At 32.9% G+C, this 18,329-nt stretch overlaps 10 protein-coding genes and 1 non-coding gene across 11 annotated transcripts; 4 read left to right on the top strand and 7 right to left on the bottom strand.

Moving 5' to 3' along the window:
* Positions 1-738: 738 nt before the first annotated feature.
* On the bottom strand, positions 739-1,512 carry NAEGRDRAFT_61781 (uncharacterized protein; the record flags this gene model as incomplete). The annotated part of the gene is made up of 1 exon (XM_002682568.1): positions 739-1,512. The coding sequence occupies one exon, from the start codon at positions 1,510-1,512 to the stop codon at positions 739-741; it is 774 nt and encodes a 257-aa protein (XP_002682614.1).
* A 151-nt stretch (positions 1,513-1,663) lies between these two features.
* NAEGRDRAFT_77880 (uncharacterized protein) lies at positions 1,664-3,386 on the bottom strand (the record flags this gene model as incomplete). The annotated part of the gene is made up of 1 exon (XM_002682567.1): positions 1,664-3,386. The coding sequence occupies one exon, from the start codon at positions 3,384-3,386 to the stop codon at positions 1,863-1,865; it is 1,524 nt and encodes a 507-aa protein (XP_002682613.1). The 3' UTR covers positions 1,664-1,862.
* A 1,055-nt stretch (positions 3,387-4,441) lies between these two features.
* On the bottom strand, positions 4,442-4,960 carry NAEGRDRAFT_61779 (uncharacterized protein; the record flags this gene model as incomplete). The annotated part of the gene is made up of 1 exon (XM_002682566.1): positions 4,442-4,960. One exon carries the CDS (start codon positions 4,958-4,960, stop codon positions 4,442-4,444), a length of 519 nt encoding a protein of 172 aa, XP_002682612.1.
* A 470-nt stretch (positions 4,961-5,430) lies between these two features.
* On the bottom strand, positions 5,431-6,579 carry NAEGRDRAFT_61778 (uncharacterized protein; the record flags this gene model as incomplete). The annotated part of the gene is made up of 1 exon (XM_002682565.1): positions 5,431-6,579. The coding sequence occupies one exon, from the start codon at positions 6,577-6,579 to the stop codon at positions 5,431-5,433; it is 1,149 nt and encodes a 382-aa protein (XP_002682611.1).
* A 185-nt stretch (positions 6,580-6,764) lies between these two features.
* NAEGRDRAFT_61777 (uncharacterized protein) lies at positions 6,765-7,115 on the top strand (the record flags this gene model as incomplete). Its single annotated transcript, XM_002682770.1, has 1 exon — positions 6,765-7,115. The coding sequence occupies one exon, from the start codon at positions 6,765-6,767 to the stop codon at positions 7,113-7,115; it is 351 nt and encodes a 116-aa protein (XP_002682816.1).
* A 590-nt stretch (positions 7,116-7,705) lies between these two features.
* NAEGRDRAFT_61776 (uncharacterized protein) lies at positions 7,706-8,923 on the bottom strand (the record flags this gene model as incomplete). Its single annotated transcript, XM_002682564.1, has 1 exon — positions 7,706-8,923. The coding sequence occupies one exon, from the start codon at positions 8,921-8,923 to the stop codon at positions 7,706-7,708; it is 1,218 nt and encodes a 405-aa protein (XP_002682610.1).
* A 1,359-nt stretch (positions 8,924-10,282) lies between these two features.
* On the top strand, positions 10,283-11,566 carry NAEGRDRAFT_56592 (uncharacterized protein). The gene has a single exon (XM_002682769.1). The coding sequence runs from the start codon at positions 10,522-10,524 to the stop codon at positions 11,404-11,406; it is 885 nt and encodes a 294-aa protein (XP_002682815.1). The 5' UTR covers positions 10,283-10,521; the 3' UTR covers positions 11,407-11,566.
* A 931-nt stretch (positions 11,567-12,497) lies between these two features.
* Positions 12,498-14,712, top strand: NAEGRDRAFT_45367 (uncharacterized protein; the record flags this gene model as incomplete). The annotated part of the gene is made up of 3 exons (XM_002682768.1): positions 12,498-12,788; positions 12,959-13,275; positions 13,326-14,712. 3 exons carry the CDS (start codon positions 12,498-12,500, stop codon positions 14,710-14,712), a joined length of 1,995 nt encoding a protein of 664 aa, XP_002682814.1.
* A 129-nt stretch (positions 14,713-14,841) lies between these two features.
* On the top strand, positions 14,842-16,196 carry NAEGRDRAFT_77878 (meiotic cell division protein pelota). Its single transcript, XM_002682767.1, has one exon. The coding sequence runs from the start codon at positions 14,994-14,996 to the stop codon at positions 16,161-16,163; it is 1,170 nt and encodes a 389-aa protein (XP_002682813.1). The 5' UTR covers positions 14,842-14,993; the 3' UTR covers positions 16,164-16,196.
* Positions 16,197-16,410: 214 nt separating this feature from the next.
* Positions 16,411-16,484, bottom strand: NAEGRDRAFT_t12. The gene has a single exon. It is a non-coding gene; the product is annotated as a tRNA-Val (tRNA).
* A 131-nt stretch (positions 16,485-16,615) lies between these two features.
* NAEGRDRAFT_61772 (uncharacterized protein) lies at positions 16,616-18,133 on the bottom strand (the record flags this gene model as incomplete). Its single annotated transcript, XM_002682563.1, has 1 exon — positions 16,616-18,133. One exon carries the CDS (start codon positions 18,131-18,133, stop codon positions 16,616-16,618), a length of 1,518 nt encoding a protein of 505 aa, XP_002682609.1.
* Positions 18,134-18,329: the final 196 nt, after the last annotated feature.

Genomic DNA, 18,329 nt, shown 5'->3' with positions numbered 1-18,329 from the left:
AACAAAATAAATACTACTGTTTAGTATTATATAGTATATCCAAGTAAATCAGAAGATTCATTTCACGAACTGCCTTCTTGAATGGAGAGGAAATGTGATAGAGTGTTGGTCAATTCGAAGATTTTGAAGTTTGTTTCAACCAATTCTTATGTAAATTTTGTTAAGAGGTTGTGAAATTCTTTTAAACAAACAGAGCGAGAAATCATACCAGATGTATCCTCACAGGAAAAAATTGAGAAGGAGGGCAACAACCACTTTGATTATTGACCAAATTCTGGCATACGAACACATCTTAAACACCTTTTTGGGTGAATGGTTTTTGAAAACTGAATTATGGTCGTTGTTTGTTGTTTTAAGATATGACTTCTTTGATATAGTTTAACATGAAGTAAACAGCAGAATTGACATTATTGACATTGAAATTTATGTAGGATGTGGAATTGAACTTGAAGTTTAATAGATAATAAAGAAAAATAATCAACTGTGCATTATTGAATATTTACATTTTGGTTTTATTACAATGTTAAATGGATAACAGTGATACATCTTTTCAGGAAGTTTATTCATTTAATTGAATACAGTGTTGGGGGTGTCAAGTTGCCATTTCACTCCTGTCACCAATATGGACAGCATGTTTGAAATTTATGTAAATTATATGGTGGTTAGAAAGAAGGAAAAACTTGCAAATCTGAGAAACAAGAACTATATTTATGAATTTAGAAACGATTTATTGTCATATTATTGAAAAAATCTGTTTACGTTATACAGTTTCTCCTCTACCATTCGTTTAGTTTCTTGTCTATTATCACTTCCATCTAGATAAAAAAGCAGTGCGCATTTACAGCCAACATAGATTGGATCTGTATAATCACCCTTACTCTTTACAATAAATAAATTACGAACAGGGGAATGATTACAACATTGACAATTAATTGCATTCTCACTCTTTTCAAAATCATCTTCAATCCAGAAATGATTCTTGAATGTGTTGATAAAATATTGAATGGGATATTGCTGGTCATCTATTTCCCGATTAATTTTCTCCTCTAATTCTTGATCACAACATTGTGCCACAAAGTTGCCCAAAATTGCTCGCACATATCTTTCACATGATCCCTTTTGCAAATTTACATCCAATGTACCTTCTCCACTGGAGCCTGAAGCTCTAACTCGTTGAGCTGTTTCAGTGGGTGGAGTTTCACTTTCTTGTGAAAAGTGATACTCATCCTCCTCTGCATTCACATTGATTATTCTGTTTGGTATTTCAGCTTCCTCAATTTGTTCTTCTTCTTCCTCTTCTCCTTCTTGGATGTCATATTCATCATCTGAACTGGCTACTTCTTGATCTTCCTCATCATCTGATTGTTGTGAATATTGAGAAAACACTACTTGCTCAGAATCATCTATGAAATCTTCTTCTTGAGAACTTTCATTGAATACCTTCCTCTTCTTGGTTGTTTCAAAGTTATCACTATTTCTTCTCAATCTTTTAAAGTTTGATTGTTGTAGCATTTTAAGAAGTATTGGTTATTTGTATGGTATGAAGTGAAATCGGTCAGATTTTTGACAGTTTAAATTTTATATTTCGATCCTACCTTTGATTATGATTATTATGGGTGTCACTTATTAATAAAACGGAATTTTTTCGGAATTCGGAATTTCCGAGATTAAATTGTTTATTTATTTTTTTTTAACAAAATTTTTTGTTACTGCTTGGAATTGTGATTGTAAATTCTCTGAATTGTCAAATAGCCTTCCAAATGTTCTTCCCCTGACCATTAAATCTCCAAAAAACCTATAAATCAAATCACTATATTGAATAGTAGCCAAACCAAATTTTAATTCCTTCACTAGACCATGTCTCATTTATCACTTGAAATTGAGATATCTGAAAATTGACCTTCTCTTTCAAATTCCAATAATCTTTCAAATAAAGTAAAAGTTGCTTCCTCATAAAACTTGAAATAAAATCTAAAGGAAAATCCATACTTGTCTAAATCCTTCTTTGTGTACTTATAGTCTGAATAATCTTTACAGAAAGGAAATGATAAATGGACTTGAAATAGTTCAGAATTATATGGAAATGGTCTAAATGCAAATAGGGATGAATATTCTGGTAGAAATCCATCAGAGAATCGGATTGGAGAAATAGGGTCATGGTTGATAAAGGGGCCATTAGAATGTTTGGTGCCATCGATTAAAAAAGAATCAGTACACCCACCATTCAAATCACCATCTTGCATATGGATCCATCTTCTTGTTAATCTTTTTGTAACTGTTTGGAAACCATCAGATGAAACTATAGGTAGCTTTTCCTTCTCTAAATCATAAATAATTGGATAAACCCTCTCGACACTGTTTGAGTTTAAATCTACGAGCATCCACATCCCCTTATCAGTAGTAAACAACTCCTGATATGTTACATTTTTCATGTTAGATTCATCATCATCATCGTACCTATAGAAAAATACCAGATATTTGCTACCTGTTAAAGGACATGAGGTTACACCCTTGTTTGTTACGTTAATTTCCTCAACGTTTTCAAAATGAACTGGTTTCATTTCATATGTGTTATAACATGGTGATGGTTCCATTTTGTAAAATTCAAGAGTGTCAAGGAAGCTCATTATAAAAATTTCATTGTTATTCTGATTGACTAATAAAATATAACGATGCTCAAATTCATGTGAACAAATAGATTCAATATTTTGGGTATCATTTTTGTAATGAAATAGAGAGATTGAGTTGTCTAAATAAATGTTCTCTTTGTGACCATTTCTAATAATTTGAGGAGAAACTGCTATTGATTCCTGCGAAGATTGACTAGACCATAACCGAGTAGGGATCGAGGAGAATTTTATCGTCTTGTATATGATCTCTGTTTTCAGAATATTTTCTTGACACAATGCAATTTTCAAATTTGTAAAGTTATTATTGTCTGAAACATAAAATTCAATACTAGATTTTGAGTATTTCTGAATAGATAAAACAGTTGAGTGGTACAAATATAAACTATCACATATTTCCTTTCTTTCAGAAACAAGATTCAAGAAAGAATACCCAATCTTAAACCCTAATTGACCTAACCTAATTAATCCAAATCTGTTATAACGAGATTTTTCCATAAATTGAGCAAGTATATACTTTGGAGATGTATTCATAGGGCACACATCTATCAAACTATTCTGGAAAATAAATTTCTTTTCAGTTTCTGAATAGAGAATCAATGCGAAAGGAATTATTCTATTAAAAACCATAAAGCTGTCCTCTTCACAATAACGATCAAAAATATCGTATGGATTCCTCGTATAAAATTCATCCAGATCATCAATGGCTGAGAGATGAGAGTTGAATTTATTGTACTTGCTTGGAATATGTTGAGGCATTTTTTTTTGGGAATAGTTTAAAGTTTCACCTAGCCGAATTTATCATTTCCGAAAACTTGAAGTTCATCAAAGTGTGAATCTCAAGGAAACAGACTTCCTCATTTCCGAGTATTGTAATCTTGTGGAAAATTATATGGAAAACATAAACAATTGGTGTTACACAAAAACTTCAATCACTGAAGAATAGTACTTTTCACAGGAGGAGTTCCACTTCTGGGGTTCAACTTGTTTCATATTAAAATTAAGGTCAACACACTCACAAACATTCGAATCCAGAGAGATTAAATCCTTAAAAGCTTCACAATAATCTTGTGAACTTTTTTCAACATTAAAAAAAAATGGAACAAGATCTTACATATCCACTTTACGTAAATTCATTCATCATTCCGATTTTTGTGTCTCTCTTGGTGGGAGTGATCATCTTTTTACTGAATGCCTTGTGGAATGCATTGTGTTTGCCTAGATATGTGGACAGAGGAGTGGATTTTACCTATCCAATAATTAATGGAATTTTGGGAGTTTTAATAGCATTGGTGGTGATGAGTTATTGGATGGCGAGTTGGTTGGCCTTAATTAATCCAATAATTATGTGTTACATTATTTGGGGTTGCTTTTTGAAGGATTTAAGAATAAGATTTGGATGTAAATAGGGAAATTCCAAATGAACTATTAAATTTTTGCCTGCATTGTTGCTCGATTGAACTTATTAATTTCATTCCAATGTTGAAACTCTGGCTACTCAATGTATCATTCAAATTAACAATAACGTTATAGAATAATTCGTGTGGTTGGGTTGAATTCTTTTTCATTTTCGTGAAGGAACGTCTAGGGTTTTAAAAGTTATTGTCCGGAAATTAAGGTAATGAATGGCTACGGCCATATCACGATGAATGCACCTCATCCCGTCCGATTTGAGAAGTTAAGCATCGTCGAGCCACATCAGTACTGAGGTTGGAGACAACTTGGGAACCTGTGGTGCTGTAGTCTTTTTATCTTGATGAAAAATTGCTGATCTTAATTAAGAATTTCAAAAAGAATGAAACAATTGTTGGGCTTTATTTGCTCAAATCTCTTTCAAAAACTCTTTCACACAATTTTCTTCCATCAAATCTACTTTCTTTAGATCTATAGGTATTATAATTTCTAGAATCCTTCAATTCGAATCCATTATTGCACAACAATTCCCATAATGCAAAGGTGGAATTAGTCATTACAAAGTTGGCAGAAAAACTATTAGAACTTTGACTCAAATCTTGACCCCAAATCAAATTCAACTCATGACCTTCAAAGACAACTTGAGAAATTTGTTGTCCTACTACGTAATCACGACTACTTGGATAGTCAACTCCGAATAATTCCTTGAAAACTGAAGTAGAAAGTCTCAAAGCTTGATAAACATCAAATTGACCAATGGCTTCTCTTACATAAATGTATTCCTTGGTTGGTTTCTTGGCAGTAACCTTGCCAACAAGTGGAATTCCTTTAATTTCAGGTAGCTCTTCAACCTTTGGTTGTTCGACTGGCTTTTCCTTCTTGATTGGAACAATGTTAGTTGGTGGAGGTGGAGGTGGCATTTTGGTGATTGTTGTTAAATTTGTTTTTTTTGTTGAGTGTGAAATTGTGTTAGTTTCAGCCATTTAAAGGGTTTCATATCTAAACCGGAAAGTTGCAATGTTGTGAACTGGAAAGAAGATGAATTCTATCGTGCAACACTTGAATAATTGTAAAACGAACGGACTCTATTGTTTCCTTTTGTGGTAATTGAACATTGTCATAGTTAACATTCTGTAGATTGATGCAAAGAAAATTTTGAGCTTTCCGTTTCTCTATGAACAACAAACACAGGAAGCAACACCCAATAAACGACAAGTCAACCATACAGTTTCTTCACACAAAAGTCACCAGTAAATTGTACTCATAATAGAAATTCACAATTTCAATTCTTCTGAAAGCATCACAATAATGCAGATGAAGCATTAAGGTGGTGGTTGACTAAAATGCTTTTTCGTTTATTTTACAAGGATAATAATGTTCTATATCTCATTCATTCTTTATTTAATTTTGCAACCAAGTTTTCAAAATATCTCTTAACTATCCTATTCTGAAATATAACAATTGGTAGATCATCATTACCTCTTCCTTTTCTTAAAATATTTGACCTGTATATCTTTTTTTGAGTTTCTTCCGGCATTGAATAGGGTAGAGAAATATTAGTACTAATAGGCTTTCTTAATAATTGAAAAGCCAATTTTCTAATCTCTATTTGTATCTCTACTGGCAACAATTCAATTTCATGCAACACCAGTCCATCGATGATCTTCTGTAAACATCTATAGTTCACATCTGAACCTGTATTAATACAATGCCTAACATATTCTAAATATACTGGCTTTGTCCCAGTTATATCCAATACCCGCGATATGATTTGTTCATCAGTAATATTATTTAACTTGTTTAAATATTTAACACCAAAGTCATTGGATGGCTCTGAGAATTCCGATGTCCAAAGTCTGCCTCCTGCTGTATCCAATCCATCAAAATAGCCATCAGATGCCACAATTAACAACCCAACCTCTCTTGATGTGTACTCTCGTATCATATTCACAAAGTTTTCTGTAATCTCTGTATTTCTATTGGCGTTATCTATAACAATAATTGGGCAAATTTGTTCTGTTTGTTTCAGTAAACCTGTATACTGATTCATTGTAATTTGAATATCGGACCACCTTGCAATACCCTTAACAAAAATGTTCATACGTTCGGCTAATTCTTGAATGGTTGTTGTTTTAGTTAGACTTATTAGAAAGTATGGATATGGTTTGAGAGTCTTTAAACTTTCCTTTAGCATTGTTGTTTTTCCAATTCCACTCTCTCCATAAAATCCTCTCATCCTTAATTGACAATTTTTCATTTGAATGAGAGTGTTTGTGAAAATATCATAGAATTCGTTTTTGATTACAAAATCCTCATTTTGAATCTTTCCAGTGTAGAACGAAGAGTTGAGCATTGAAATTCTATCGAGCACTGGACGAACAATTTCGACTTTTGTTGTCCCCCCAGAATATAAATAGTAATAACATAGTGCAGCAATTGCTATTGCGAATGTAAAAAAACCATTAACCATTGTACACAGAAATATTCTGCCGTTGGGAAATACCTTGTTGAAACTGTGCAAGTTAATATCAGTAGACATATTAAGGATTTTTTTTTTCAGAATCTTATTGCTACCATGCACTTTAATAATTTTGATTATTTACTTTATTTTAAATAAAAGTGTGAATTGAACAATAACAATACTTGATCACCAAAAAATTGAGAAATTAATGCTGTTTCAGGATTAATTTGACGAAGCGAATAATAAAATTTAAATTCAAAAAAATGTTTTCATCATCCACCCTCATCTTTGATACAAGTAAAAAGGGGATTCTTTCACTCTATAGAACAGTACTCAAGGAAGGAAATAAATTCCCAAAGGAAATACAACGTACCTTTGTCAAACAAAAGGCCTCGACCATGTTCCGAAAGGATGTACCTCCACAAGAATTAGAAGATGCATTCCGACTTGCATTGACACACATTGATAATATTCGTGCTCAAGTTGAGACTCATAGAAAATTATATGCTGATGATAGGCTTTCGCCTGAGGACTTGGAAAGAATTAGAAAGGAGGAATTGGAAAGAGAAAGTCAAAGATATCGTGATGAGGAAAAACAAGGATGGGATAATTAGTATTGCAATTTGTTTTGATTATTTTCTTGGATTGAGCTGCTATTAATTGCGTGTTATTTATTATAGATTCCGAATATAATGTTCTACTTTATCGGAGTTTTTTCAGTTTAATGTTATCTTTTTTTGAAATTAATATATTATTAATTATTATTATTATTGGTATTATATTACTAATTTTTATCCACACTCGTTGATTTTTCCATAGATGATGATTACACTTTGTAATCTCCACAAGAATTCTTTTCTGTTGGACTGTTATCAATTCTATCCCTAAATTCCTTTGCTTTTTCTTCACAAGCAATTTTAAATTGTTCAATTACATCTTTACATTTTTCTTGTCTATTGGTTGGATTTTGTTTGAAACATTCCCGAACAGCTGTTGCATCACAAATTTGAGTGACGCCATTAATTTGTGTTCGTTGTTCCATTTTTTTATTAAAATTAGAAAATTAATTGATTGAAAATAATTGAATAAATAATAATAAGTATTATTGAGATGAATATTTTGAAAATCCCCCAATATTTCATATTTTAATCTTCAGATAAAAGCTATACTCGCTAAAACAAGCTGTTGAGGCTTTTATTACAGATTAGTTAACCACACGAATGCTCATTGATTGCATCTTATTTACAAGTAATTGATTAAGATGAATACATTGATCTACACTTTCAAGTTCGTATGAATAATAGTAAGAATTGAGCTCTTTGAGATGTGGTTTCACTTGTTCAATCTCTTCTCTTGTCAATATGTTATCGATACACTCCTTGGCAATATTAATGGTCTTGATTGGAAGAACGAGACGAGAGGTACTGGTTATGAATGCCTCCTTCCAATTTAATAAATCTCTAATGGTTGGATTATCTTCTGTGTATTCACTACTTTTAAGAACTGTTTCACATGATTCTTCTTCTGTGGAATTTTTGAGAATGGATTGAGCTTGATCTTGAGTTGGAATTAACAATCCTCGAACACTTCCAAATAAAATTCCATCTCTAGCAGTGACAACCTTTCCATCCCTGTTAATAATAAAGAAATTAGAGCTAGTTCCCTCTCTGACAATTCCACTCTCTTCACACATTAACACTTCATTGGATGATTGAGTTTTCTTATTTAACATTGAGTTTCTTTCAGTAATCCAAATACTATCCTTTGCATTTCCAAGATGGCATCTACTTCCTGGAACTATATCTACAAAGACTGGTTTGGAAGGTCTCTCACCCAGCTTTGTAATGTGTGAATAGAGATCAAAGGATGTAGAAATTTCAGATGAGCTCTTTCTTTGATGATACCAAACGAGTAAGAGAGTCACTTTTAATTCTTCCACTGATAATTGATCACATTCATTTGGATGTTCATCATCAACATTGATTGAATATTCCGCAATACTTTGTCCAAGAGTTTTAACAACTTCTTCCAAAAACAATTCATGTTTTTCATTGTTATTCGATTTCTCTACACTTGACAACAAAGATAATGGATACATTCCTATGGAACATTCTTCAATTAGTGATTCGGATTTTGGTGAATTTGTATTAATTTCCAAATGTTCATCATTGATCATCTTCATGGTTGTATAAATCAAACGATGGACATGAAACTTTAATTGAAAAACCGAGTGTCGATGCAAAGTTCTCATTGCCGTGTAGGCTCCTCTCGGAAATTGTTTCAAAAAATCTGTAGAATTGGTGGAAACATCAAAATCCGTAACTATTTTACCATTCTTGAAGAGGAGATTAATAGATGACTTGGAATTTTTCGTAATTAATTGTTTAATGATTGATGAGGTTGCAATTTGATGATTTATCATTTTTTTTTGGAAATTTTAAAATTCAATTTTAATATTTTGTTTTCAAGTTGTGAAATTGATTTTCTTTACTTCTGAAAATTTAAAATTGATATTTGGTTGACTTTCATACAGAATTTGTTATTCTCTATCCTTGAAGCAAATTATTGTTGAATGGATACTATCAAATATATATGAAATTGAACTTGATACATAGGCCTAATTGAACTTTATCATAAACAACTGAGTTTCCAATCTCCCAGAGATAATCCATGAAATGTTGATTGAACTGTTTAGGAAACTAATTTTGTAATAAATATTGTAAAAATTTCATACAACAACAAAAAAGGTCAAATGAGTTTCTTTATCATTACAACAAGGTTCAGATCAGGCAATGCTACTATAAAACGTTTGATCAATCCATAGAAATCCATCCAGTATAAATATAAATGAATAATATCAAAACTCCCAATTACCATAAGCATCCTCAAGGTGTCATACCCGTCCAACCACTACTACTTGTCGACAACCATTATCTGATAACTCTTCAATGAACCAATTGAAATGATTCTAATAAGTGGTTCATTTTGTTACATTTGTACAATTTATACAATGTGAAATTTTAAGATTCAAAAATGATTGAATTACAGTACGATTAAATTGAATATATTACTACAGCTTATTACAATAATTGGCTCCATATATAGCTGCGCGTCAACAAGTAAATGAACTTGCTTGTTGATCCGCCAATTTATGCATTTGGTAAGAATTATTTGCCTTCCGTTAAGGGAACTAAGAATCACCAAAAACGACTTTCCAAATAAATACGAATGTTGGTTGATTTTGCATTTTTTGTCGTAATTCACAGTTAACATCTTTTTATGTTGATTGTAATTAAGGACCCAATATCTCTTTGAATTGTTTACTGGTTGTCTAACATAATTGAGTAACAATAAGTGTTTAAAAGGTGTTATTGTGCCTTAGTTGAATCTCTCATAACCCATACTATTGTTCAATAGAGAGAATCCTCCTCAATGATGCACTAAACAACAAGGGTTGAAAGTTTGTTATTGTTTTAATTGACAATGAAGGGAGATCTCTGTCCTAGGAAAATAACTCAACCCGAAAATAGTTTAAAAAAGAAACTCTAGCCTAACCCTTGTTGTTTTCTTCTTTCCCAATCAATATTGCATCTAAATTAACGTGCACATTCATTCATCATTTTGATCTTCAGATCATCACCTAGTTGTGCTACACGCGAAAAGAAGAAAAACGTTTTTTGGAAGGCGACGTTGAATTAAAAATTGGCAAATTGTTTCGCGCTTATTTTTCCCTGCACCTGACGAGTCTAATTTTATTCTTCGGATCCAAAAAAATCTGCACCGTTACACTTGGTGGAAAACTCTGGTTTAAATTATTGTTGTTGTTCATTCAGATAATATAGAGTGGCGAGAATTGCGCCTATCAAATATATATTGGACAAACAACAATACCTTGTACTATAGTACCAGTAGTTAGATACTACACACACAACCTCACAACTCCTCACAACAATAGGTTTATTGTCATTTTGTAGATATTGTATTCTTTAACCCAACACAACCGATTGGAAATTTTGTACCATGTCGTCTTCTAATTATTTACAAAGGAGTCTTCATCATTATAATTCATCTCCTTGTCTGACAAATACTACACGGTTATTGTCATCCTATGCGACTAATAATAATTCTGTTGGACCAAAACAAATTATTACACCAAAACCTGTTAAAGCATCACCGGCATTCTGTAAACCTTCTAGCAATTTGAAAACCAATCCTCCAAAATCCAACTTTTCATCTCCTTCTCTTGATACTTCTCCAACATCGCCTGTTGATGTTTTAGGAGGACAATTTAAGAATATTGTTGAAAATGGTTCTTCACCAAACATCATATCTGGAACACCAGAAAGATTAGCCAACGAAGAACTTCACAAAATTCTTTTTTCTCATCCTTTATCAGCATCAAGAGATGATTCACTTCCACAATCTCCACAACCAGCTGATAACAAGCAAGAAGAAAAGCCATATGATCTTCCAATTTCTCCATTCTCCCCTTTTATTTCCCACTCACCTTTTCCAACACGTACATTTTCACCACCAACAATTGAACTAGATATTAACGAGTCTTTACTCATCGATGATGAGTTAAACTTTACTGATGATGTCATCCTTGAGGACTCGTATGATGAACAAGACCAACCAAGAAGTGTACCAAGTACTTTTGGTTATGACGATGAAGATTTTCACTCTTTACGAAACGATCAACGAAAGAGAAGAAACTTTGTTACTCAGGAAGACATTTCATTCCTTATTGAATTGAGAACAAGACCTAAGGACAATGGCCGTTTTCCAGATGAAGTCGAATACCATAGAAGCTCCTGCCATTCTAAAGTAGAGGATGGATATTTTGGAGCTGAAATGGGTCTTTTAAGTTTTTCTCCACCAACCTCCCGCATTCTCAATTACTAAGCTTTTGTAATAGTACCTAGCCTACATTCCCACCAGTTTCATGTATATATCCCCTTCTAATTATTTTTCGAATTTGTAAATAATTTTAGTGTAGACTAGCTCAATATAATTCACTATTAATTGGATATTGTTGAGGAACTTTAAATAAACTTTTCAATGTAAAAACACATTGATCATATTTAATTATCAAGGTCAATTAAACAGGGCAAATCTAGTGGTTTTATTTAAAACAATGATTATTGTCTTGTTCTTTTAAAGAGAAATCCACTTCTTACATTCTTTCTACATAAAAATATATTTTCTTCATCTCCTAGTTGGTATGGTTCAAATTGTACTTTCTGAAGTCCTCCTTTAGCCCATGTTCCATTCTGTTGTTTCCAAATATTGAAGGATATAAACAGTTCCATTAATCAGATCTTTTGAATGTCATCACACACTTACCTTGCTGTGATTTACTAAAATATATACATCCCTAGAATTGTCATAAATTATCGAACACTAATAACACAAAATTCACAAAGAATTCCAATTATGTGTAAACACAACAAACACTACTCAATAGAACACATACATGTTTATGTGAAATTCCATCACCATTGATGGTGTAAAATTGTTTTTCATCAATTGAATCATCTCCTTTTCCTATAACGAGATAATTATTAACAGAAATATTTTCACTATTAGATTCCACATAAAATTCCACTCCGATCACACTATTCTCTCCATCATTGCTGCTACTATTGCTTGGAGCCGATAATCGAAAAAGATTTCCAACAGACATTTTTTTGAAAATTGTCAACCAGCTTATCAATTATTATTTCAATATAATTCTGAATGGTTTTTGGATTGAATATGTTTGGATAAAAAGGTTTCATTTTCATTCACATCATTGGTCCATTGGCTGAACTTGATCTTTATGTTTTCAACAAAGTTCAAAGAATGAAGCTTCCCGCCAAAACCGTACATTTCTTTCGTTTTTTCAAATCTAAAAAAAATCACGCACCAACTGTTGTCAGTTAAAGTGTACTCATTGAAAAGTAATTTATTGAGGAAGTTGAGGACAGCAGACACATCATCATTGATTGAAAAATATGGGCGTTGTTACATCAAAAGAACCGAAGGAGGCAAAACCACTTGATGCAAGTAAGCCAGCGGAAGCTCCTAAGGAAGTTGTTTATGATGCTAAGGTTCCGATAGTATTTGAGGAAGAGTTGAATGGCTTGGATTTAATGTTTGGATTCTGTCGATTTACGGACAAGGAAAATAATACTACCGATTTTTATATTTCATGTATTAAGAGGGAAAAGGATCTTGTTGTTATTGCTGTTGATGGAGAAGTTTGTTTTGAGAAGATTGTAAATTGTTATGAATTTGAGGATTTGGTAAGTTTGTGGAGTATGCTCGAATTTCTCTAACTGAGAATATTATAAAGAGGAAAATATTGAGTGTTAAAGTCAAAGTTGGAAAAGTATCGATGGTCAAGATTTTCCGAGCATTCCAAAAGGCCATTGAGAAAAAGAAAGTTAATTTCACCTTGGATGAAACACAACAGAATGGAAAATTAATGGTCGAACTGAACATCAACAAAATAAGAACTGAGCTAGGATTTAGGATGAAACCACTTATGGATACTTTTTATGAGAAAGTATTTGAATCATTTTTGGTTCCATTGGCAGACTTTTATTTTAATAATTTTGAGGAATCTGAACATGATGAATTAAGAAAGTTGGAAAAAAGATGTAAAAAATTAGAGGAGAAATTGGCCTTCCTTGAATATTGTAAAAAATGTTACGAAGAAGATGAAAAGAAAAAGATACCATCCCCAACTCCTGTCACTGTGGTTATGCCAGTGAAGGATGTCTCAATGGCGTAAGTTTGTCCTCTATTTACTCAATTCTTCTGATCATTCTTTATTTTAGAGTTGATGAACCACCTCCTCTCATCATTTCATCCTCCCAAATTTCAATGTTAGAATCCAAGAAATCACATCATTCCCTTCCACCTCCAACCCCAGTTCTCGTTTTGAAACCAGTGATTGGTAGAAAGCCATTACCAGTCATTGAAACACCAATGACAGTACTTGAGGCCATTTCTAAACTACTTTCCAAAAAGAAGAGCCTTATCAAGGAAAAACAAATTTCTTACCTCGATGTCGATGCATTTAATTGTGTTGTGAGAGCGCTTACTTGTGGTAAGCTTGAAAAGAAGACCGTGGTGTATGAAATAGTGAAAGATACATTGGAAACTGTAAAGACAGCTTACAGGAATAGAAACAAGGAGCAACCAAAATCGAACACACCTAGTTGGGATCCTCAAATTAATTTGAAATCTGCACTGATGAAAATGTCATTGTGGGAGTTTGATGTATTTGAGATTCCAGAAAAACCAATGGTTTCCGTTGGTTTCTACATTTTCCTTGAAAATGATTTGATGAGAAAATTTGATATTCCAGAACAAACACTAATCAATTTTTTAAATCAAGTAGAGTTTGGTTATAACAACAATCCTTTCCACAATTCAAGAAGAGCTGTAGAGGTTCTACAAGCAGTCAACTTTTTTATCCACAATAGTGACCTGGAATACATGTTATCGGACGAGTCAATTTTTGCAGCTTTAATAGCAGCCATAATACTTGATTTTAATCATCCAGGTTTCAACAACACTTTCCAAATGAATACTAATAGCTATTTATCAATACTGTACAATAACAGATCAGTGCTAGAGAATCACCACCTTACAGGAGCTTTTGAACTACTCTATTCTGAAGAAAATAATATATTCAAAGGCCTCTCTGAGGATCAATATCAGGATATAAGAGAAACAATAATTCAGATTGTTTTGGCTACTGATATGAGCAGTCACTCTTTCACTTTGAACAGATTTAGAACCAAGCTTGGTAATGATCCTGATGAGGCCGATTTTTCATCTCTAGAAGATTCGAGGTTAATGTTACAAATGGTAGTCAAGGTAGCTGATATTTCGTATACTTTCAGAGAAACAAATCAATATTTGAAATGGGCTGGACTTTTGGAAGAGGAATTCTTTATTCAAGGTGATACAGAAAAGAAAATGGGGTACCAACCATCAGTTTATGGAGACAGATCTAGGTCACTCCAAAGGGTATTCCAAAGAACCTATCTCGCCTCGATTACTAATCCAATTCTATCGACCTTCACCAAAGCATTACCTAAATTATCATTCCTCCAAGGATATCTTCAAAAGAATGAAGCAGTGTGGCCATCCCCAATGAATTCCTCTTCATTCAGATTGATGCCAGTAACTAATATTATTGAAATTGTTAAATAAATTCCTTATTTATAACACGAGTTTAATTCATGTCCTAAAGTTAAAATAGAAAAAAGTTCAAAGTTGAGTTGAAACTTTTTCTATTTTTAAAAATTTAAATTCAAATATTAAAAAATATCATCACAGCAACAAGGAACAATTTTATTCTCATCATAATTCGAATTGAATTTTGAACGTTTTGGAGTTAAGAATATTGCATCTACACACAATCAACAAGAACATTAAAACCGTTTAGTATTATAAAATAACATTATAAATTATCATCATCATCACCAAACAATATGAAATTAGTAAAGAAAGATATTGCGGCAAAGGACGGAGAAGGCTACGTTGAATTAATACCGGAAATTGATGAAGATTTCTGGCACATGTATCATATTATTGCTATCAACGATAGAGTGAGAGCAACCACCATTCGTAAAGTTTCAAAGGAAACTAACACTGGTCTCGTCTCCAATGAAAAAGTCAAAATTACAATAACTATTGCCGTAGAAAAGATTGACTTTGATCCGAATGGTGGATCTTTCCGTGTTTCAGGAAAAAACATTTCTGAAAACAAGTACATTAAACTTGGTCAATATCACACATTTGATTTGGAATTGAATAGAAAATTGTCTATTTCTAAAGGAAGATGGGATCAAGTATTTTTGGATCGAATTGAAGAAGCTACAGACATGACTAAGAATGCTGATTTGGGTGCCGTAATTATGAGTGAAGGAAAGGCCCATATTTGTATCATTTCTCAACATATGACATTGGAAAAACAAAAAGTTGAAAAGAGTATTTCAAAGAAGAGATATTCTGCTGAAGCTCACGAAAATGATTTGGGTAAATTCTTTGAGGCCATTATGAGAGGTATTCAACAACATTTTGATTTTGAAATTGTGAAATGTGTCTTGTTGGCCTCTCCTGGTTTTACTAATGAACAATTTTTTGAATATATGGTCAAGACATGTCAACAAAAGGAAAATAAGGAATTACTGGCTCACAAGGATAAATTTGTTCGTGTTCACTCCAATACAGGACACTTGCACTCATTGAAAGAAGTCTTACAAGATGAATCTGTCATGAAGAGATTGGCTGATACAAAGGCTGTCAAGGAAGTTAAGGCCTTGGAGGAATTTTACACTGTCTTGGCTAATGATCCAAATAAGGCTGTCTATGGTCCTAAACATGTCATGAAAGCTGCTGAGCATGATGCTATTGACACATTGTTGATTACTGATGAATTATTTAGATCTAGTGGTCTCAAGGAAAGAACAGCATTTGTGAGATTATGTGAAAATGTTGAAAAGACCAATGGTAAGGTCTTTATGTGTTCTGCCATGCACGTTGCCGGTGTTCAGCTCAATAATATGACAGGTATTGCTGCTATTCTGAGATTCCCATTTACTGCTGATGAAGATTCTGATGACAGTGATAGTGATGATAGTGACGAAGAAGAAATTTAAATTATTTGTAAATAAATTCCCTAGTTAATTAATATTGAATTTAGTACATGGAATATTCTTAAGTTGACATCTGTTCATTCGCTGATGAATTGATTTACAATCATATTACATTTAATCAAAACTAAATTCAGCTTAATGCAAATAACCATAAGGAAATAATGTTGTTTCATGAGACAAATGGTTACAGCAAATGAATAAAGGATGGAGTAAAGTAAGGCTGTATATAAAGATAAGACAAGCAAAAGGCTACAGCGAGCGGGGCTTGAACCCGCGACCTTAAGCGTGTTAGGCTTACGATCTAACCAACTGATCTATCGCTGCTTGGAATATAATATTCCTTAGTTTGTATTAAGGTATACAGCTCTGATTCAGAAATTATTTCTTCAATTAAGCTAATGATTAGGATTAATATTTGGTGCGATAATAACTAATTTATTACTAGTAAACCCAATTTACCAATCAGCCATATGTGATTCTTGTTTTCCGATTTGATAAACATCAAAACCAATAGTTTCCAAATCTTTTCTGTTCAAAATATTTCTACCATCGAACAAGTAAGCTGGCTTCTTCATACCTTCGAATACTCGTTTGTAATCATATTGCTTGAATTCATCCCATTCTGTAAGAACCAAAATAGCATGAGCATCAGACATGGCTTCATATGGATCTGTTGACACAAAAATGTTCGATTCGACAAGTTCACTTTCTCTGGATGATTCCATCTTGGCACTGAAATCTCCATCATAGCAATCGTTCATAATACTCTTCATGTCATACATGATTTGTTTCTTGGTAACTTTTGGATCATAGATGTGAATTTTAGCACGTTCTTCCAACAATGATTTGCAAACAAAAATGCTTGAAGTTTCACGAGTGTCAGAAGTGTCCTTCTTGAAGGCAAATCCCAAAACACAAATCTTTTTACCACTGACAGTATTGAACAATTTGTGAATTACCTTTTTAGCAAATCTTTCTCTTTGGAAATTGTTAATTTCAATAATTCCATAGAAATATTTGGCAACTTCTGGTAAATTGTAATGATCAGCCAAATAGACCAAATTCAAAATATCCTTTTGGAAACAACTTCCTCCAAATCCAACACTAGCTTGCAAGAATTTAGATCCAATTCTTGTATCCTTTCCAACTGCGAAGGAAACTTGTTGAATATCTGCACCAGTCTTTTCACAGAGAGCAGAAATAGCATTCATTGAAGAGATTCTTTGAGCCAACATGCAATTAGCGACAAGCTTACTCAATTCACTTGACCACAAATTAGTAGTAATAACTCTCTCCTTTGGAACCCATCTTTCATACACAGATGAAAGAGCTCTAATGGACTCTTCATCTTCACCTCCAATCAACACTCTATCAGGATTTTGCAAATCACTAATAGCAGTACCCTCTGCAAGAAATTCCGGATTGGACAAGATATCAAAACGAGCCTTGCTTTCACCACTTTCCAAAATTCTCTTCACTGCAATAGAAGTACGAGTAGGTACTGTTGATTTTTCCACAATAATCTTTCTTCCACTCTTAATAGTATCCCTTAATTGTCTTGCACAAGATTCTACATATTTCAAATCAGCTGCTCTTCCCTTACCAACACCATAATACTTTGTTGGAGTATTCACTGAAAGAAATATAACATCGGAATCAACAACTTGTTGATAATCAGTGGTAAAGTGCAAATTCTTTCCTCTTCTCTCCATGACAATTTCTTCCAAGCCTGGTTCAAAGATTGGCAACTCGGCACTATTCCAAGCATCAATACGTTGTTGATTCATATCATAAATAATTACTTGAATATCGTGGCACTTGGTAGCAATAACGCTCATTGTAGGACCACCAACATAACCAGCACCAATACAGGCTATCTTTTTAATAACCAGTGGTTGTTGTGGTTGTTCTTCTTGATCTGTGGTGGTATTCTTCTCTTGATCGGATGGAGAAGAGTGATCGTCAACGAGCATTGTTTTGTTTTTTAAGCTTTTGGAAAAAATCAATGAGGACTGGAATTTACAGTAGAGGGAATTAGAGTAATTCTAACGTTTGGTATTGTCTCAAATAATTATTGGCCAACAATACACAATGATAAATGAAGAGGAGGATAATGTAGATTATCGGATTCTTTTTTAAAAAACTCAATATAAAACTCAATCCATTGGA

Source organism: Naegleria gruberi, assembly GCF_000004985.1.
Source record: "Naegleria gruberi genomic scaffold NAEGRscaffold_2, whole genome shotgun sequence".
In the NCBI taxonomy this organism is placed as follows: domain Eukaryota; phylum Heterolobosea; class Eutetramitea; order Acrasida; family Naegleriidae; genus Naegleria; species Naegleria gruberi.
Note: the sequence above shows the minus strand (reverse complement) of the source record. Positions and strands in the feature narration are given on the sequence as shown.

Excerpts from the sequence above, each read along its gene's own strand:
- NAEGRDRAFT_56592 (XM_002682769.1), top strand. The coding sequence starts at position 10,522 with ATGTCGTCTTCTAATTATTTACAAAGGAGTCTTCATCATTATAATTCA.
- NAEGRDRAFT_77878 (XM_002682767.1), top strand. The coding sequence starts at position 14,994 with ATGAAATTAGTAAAGAAAGATATTGCGGCAAAGGACGGAGAAGGCTAC.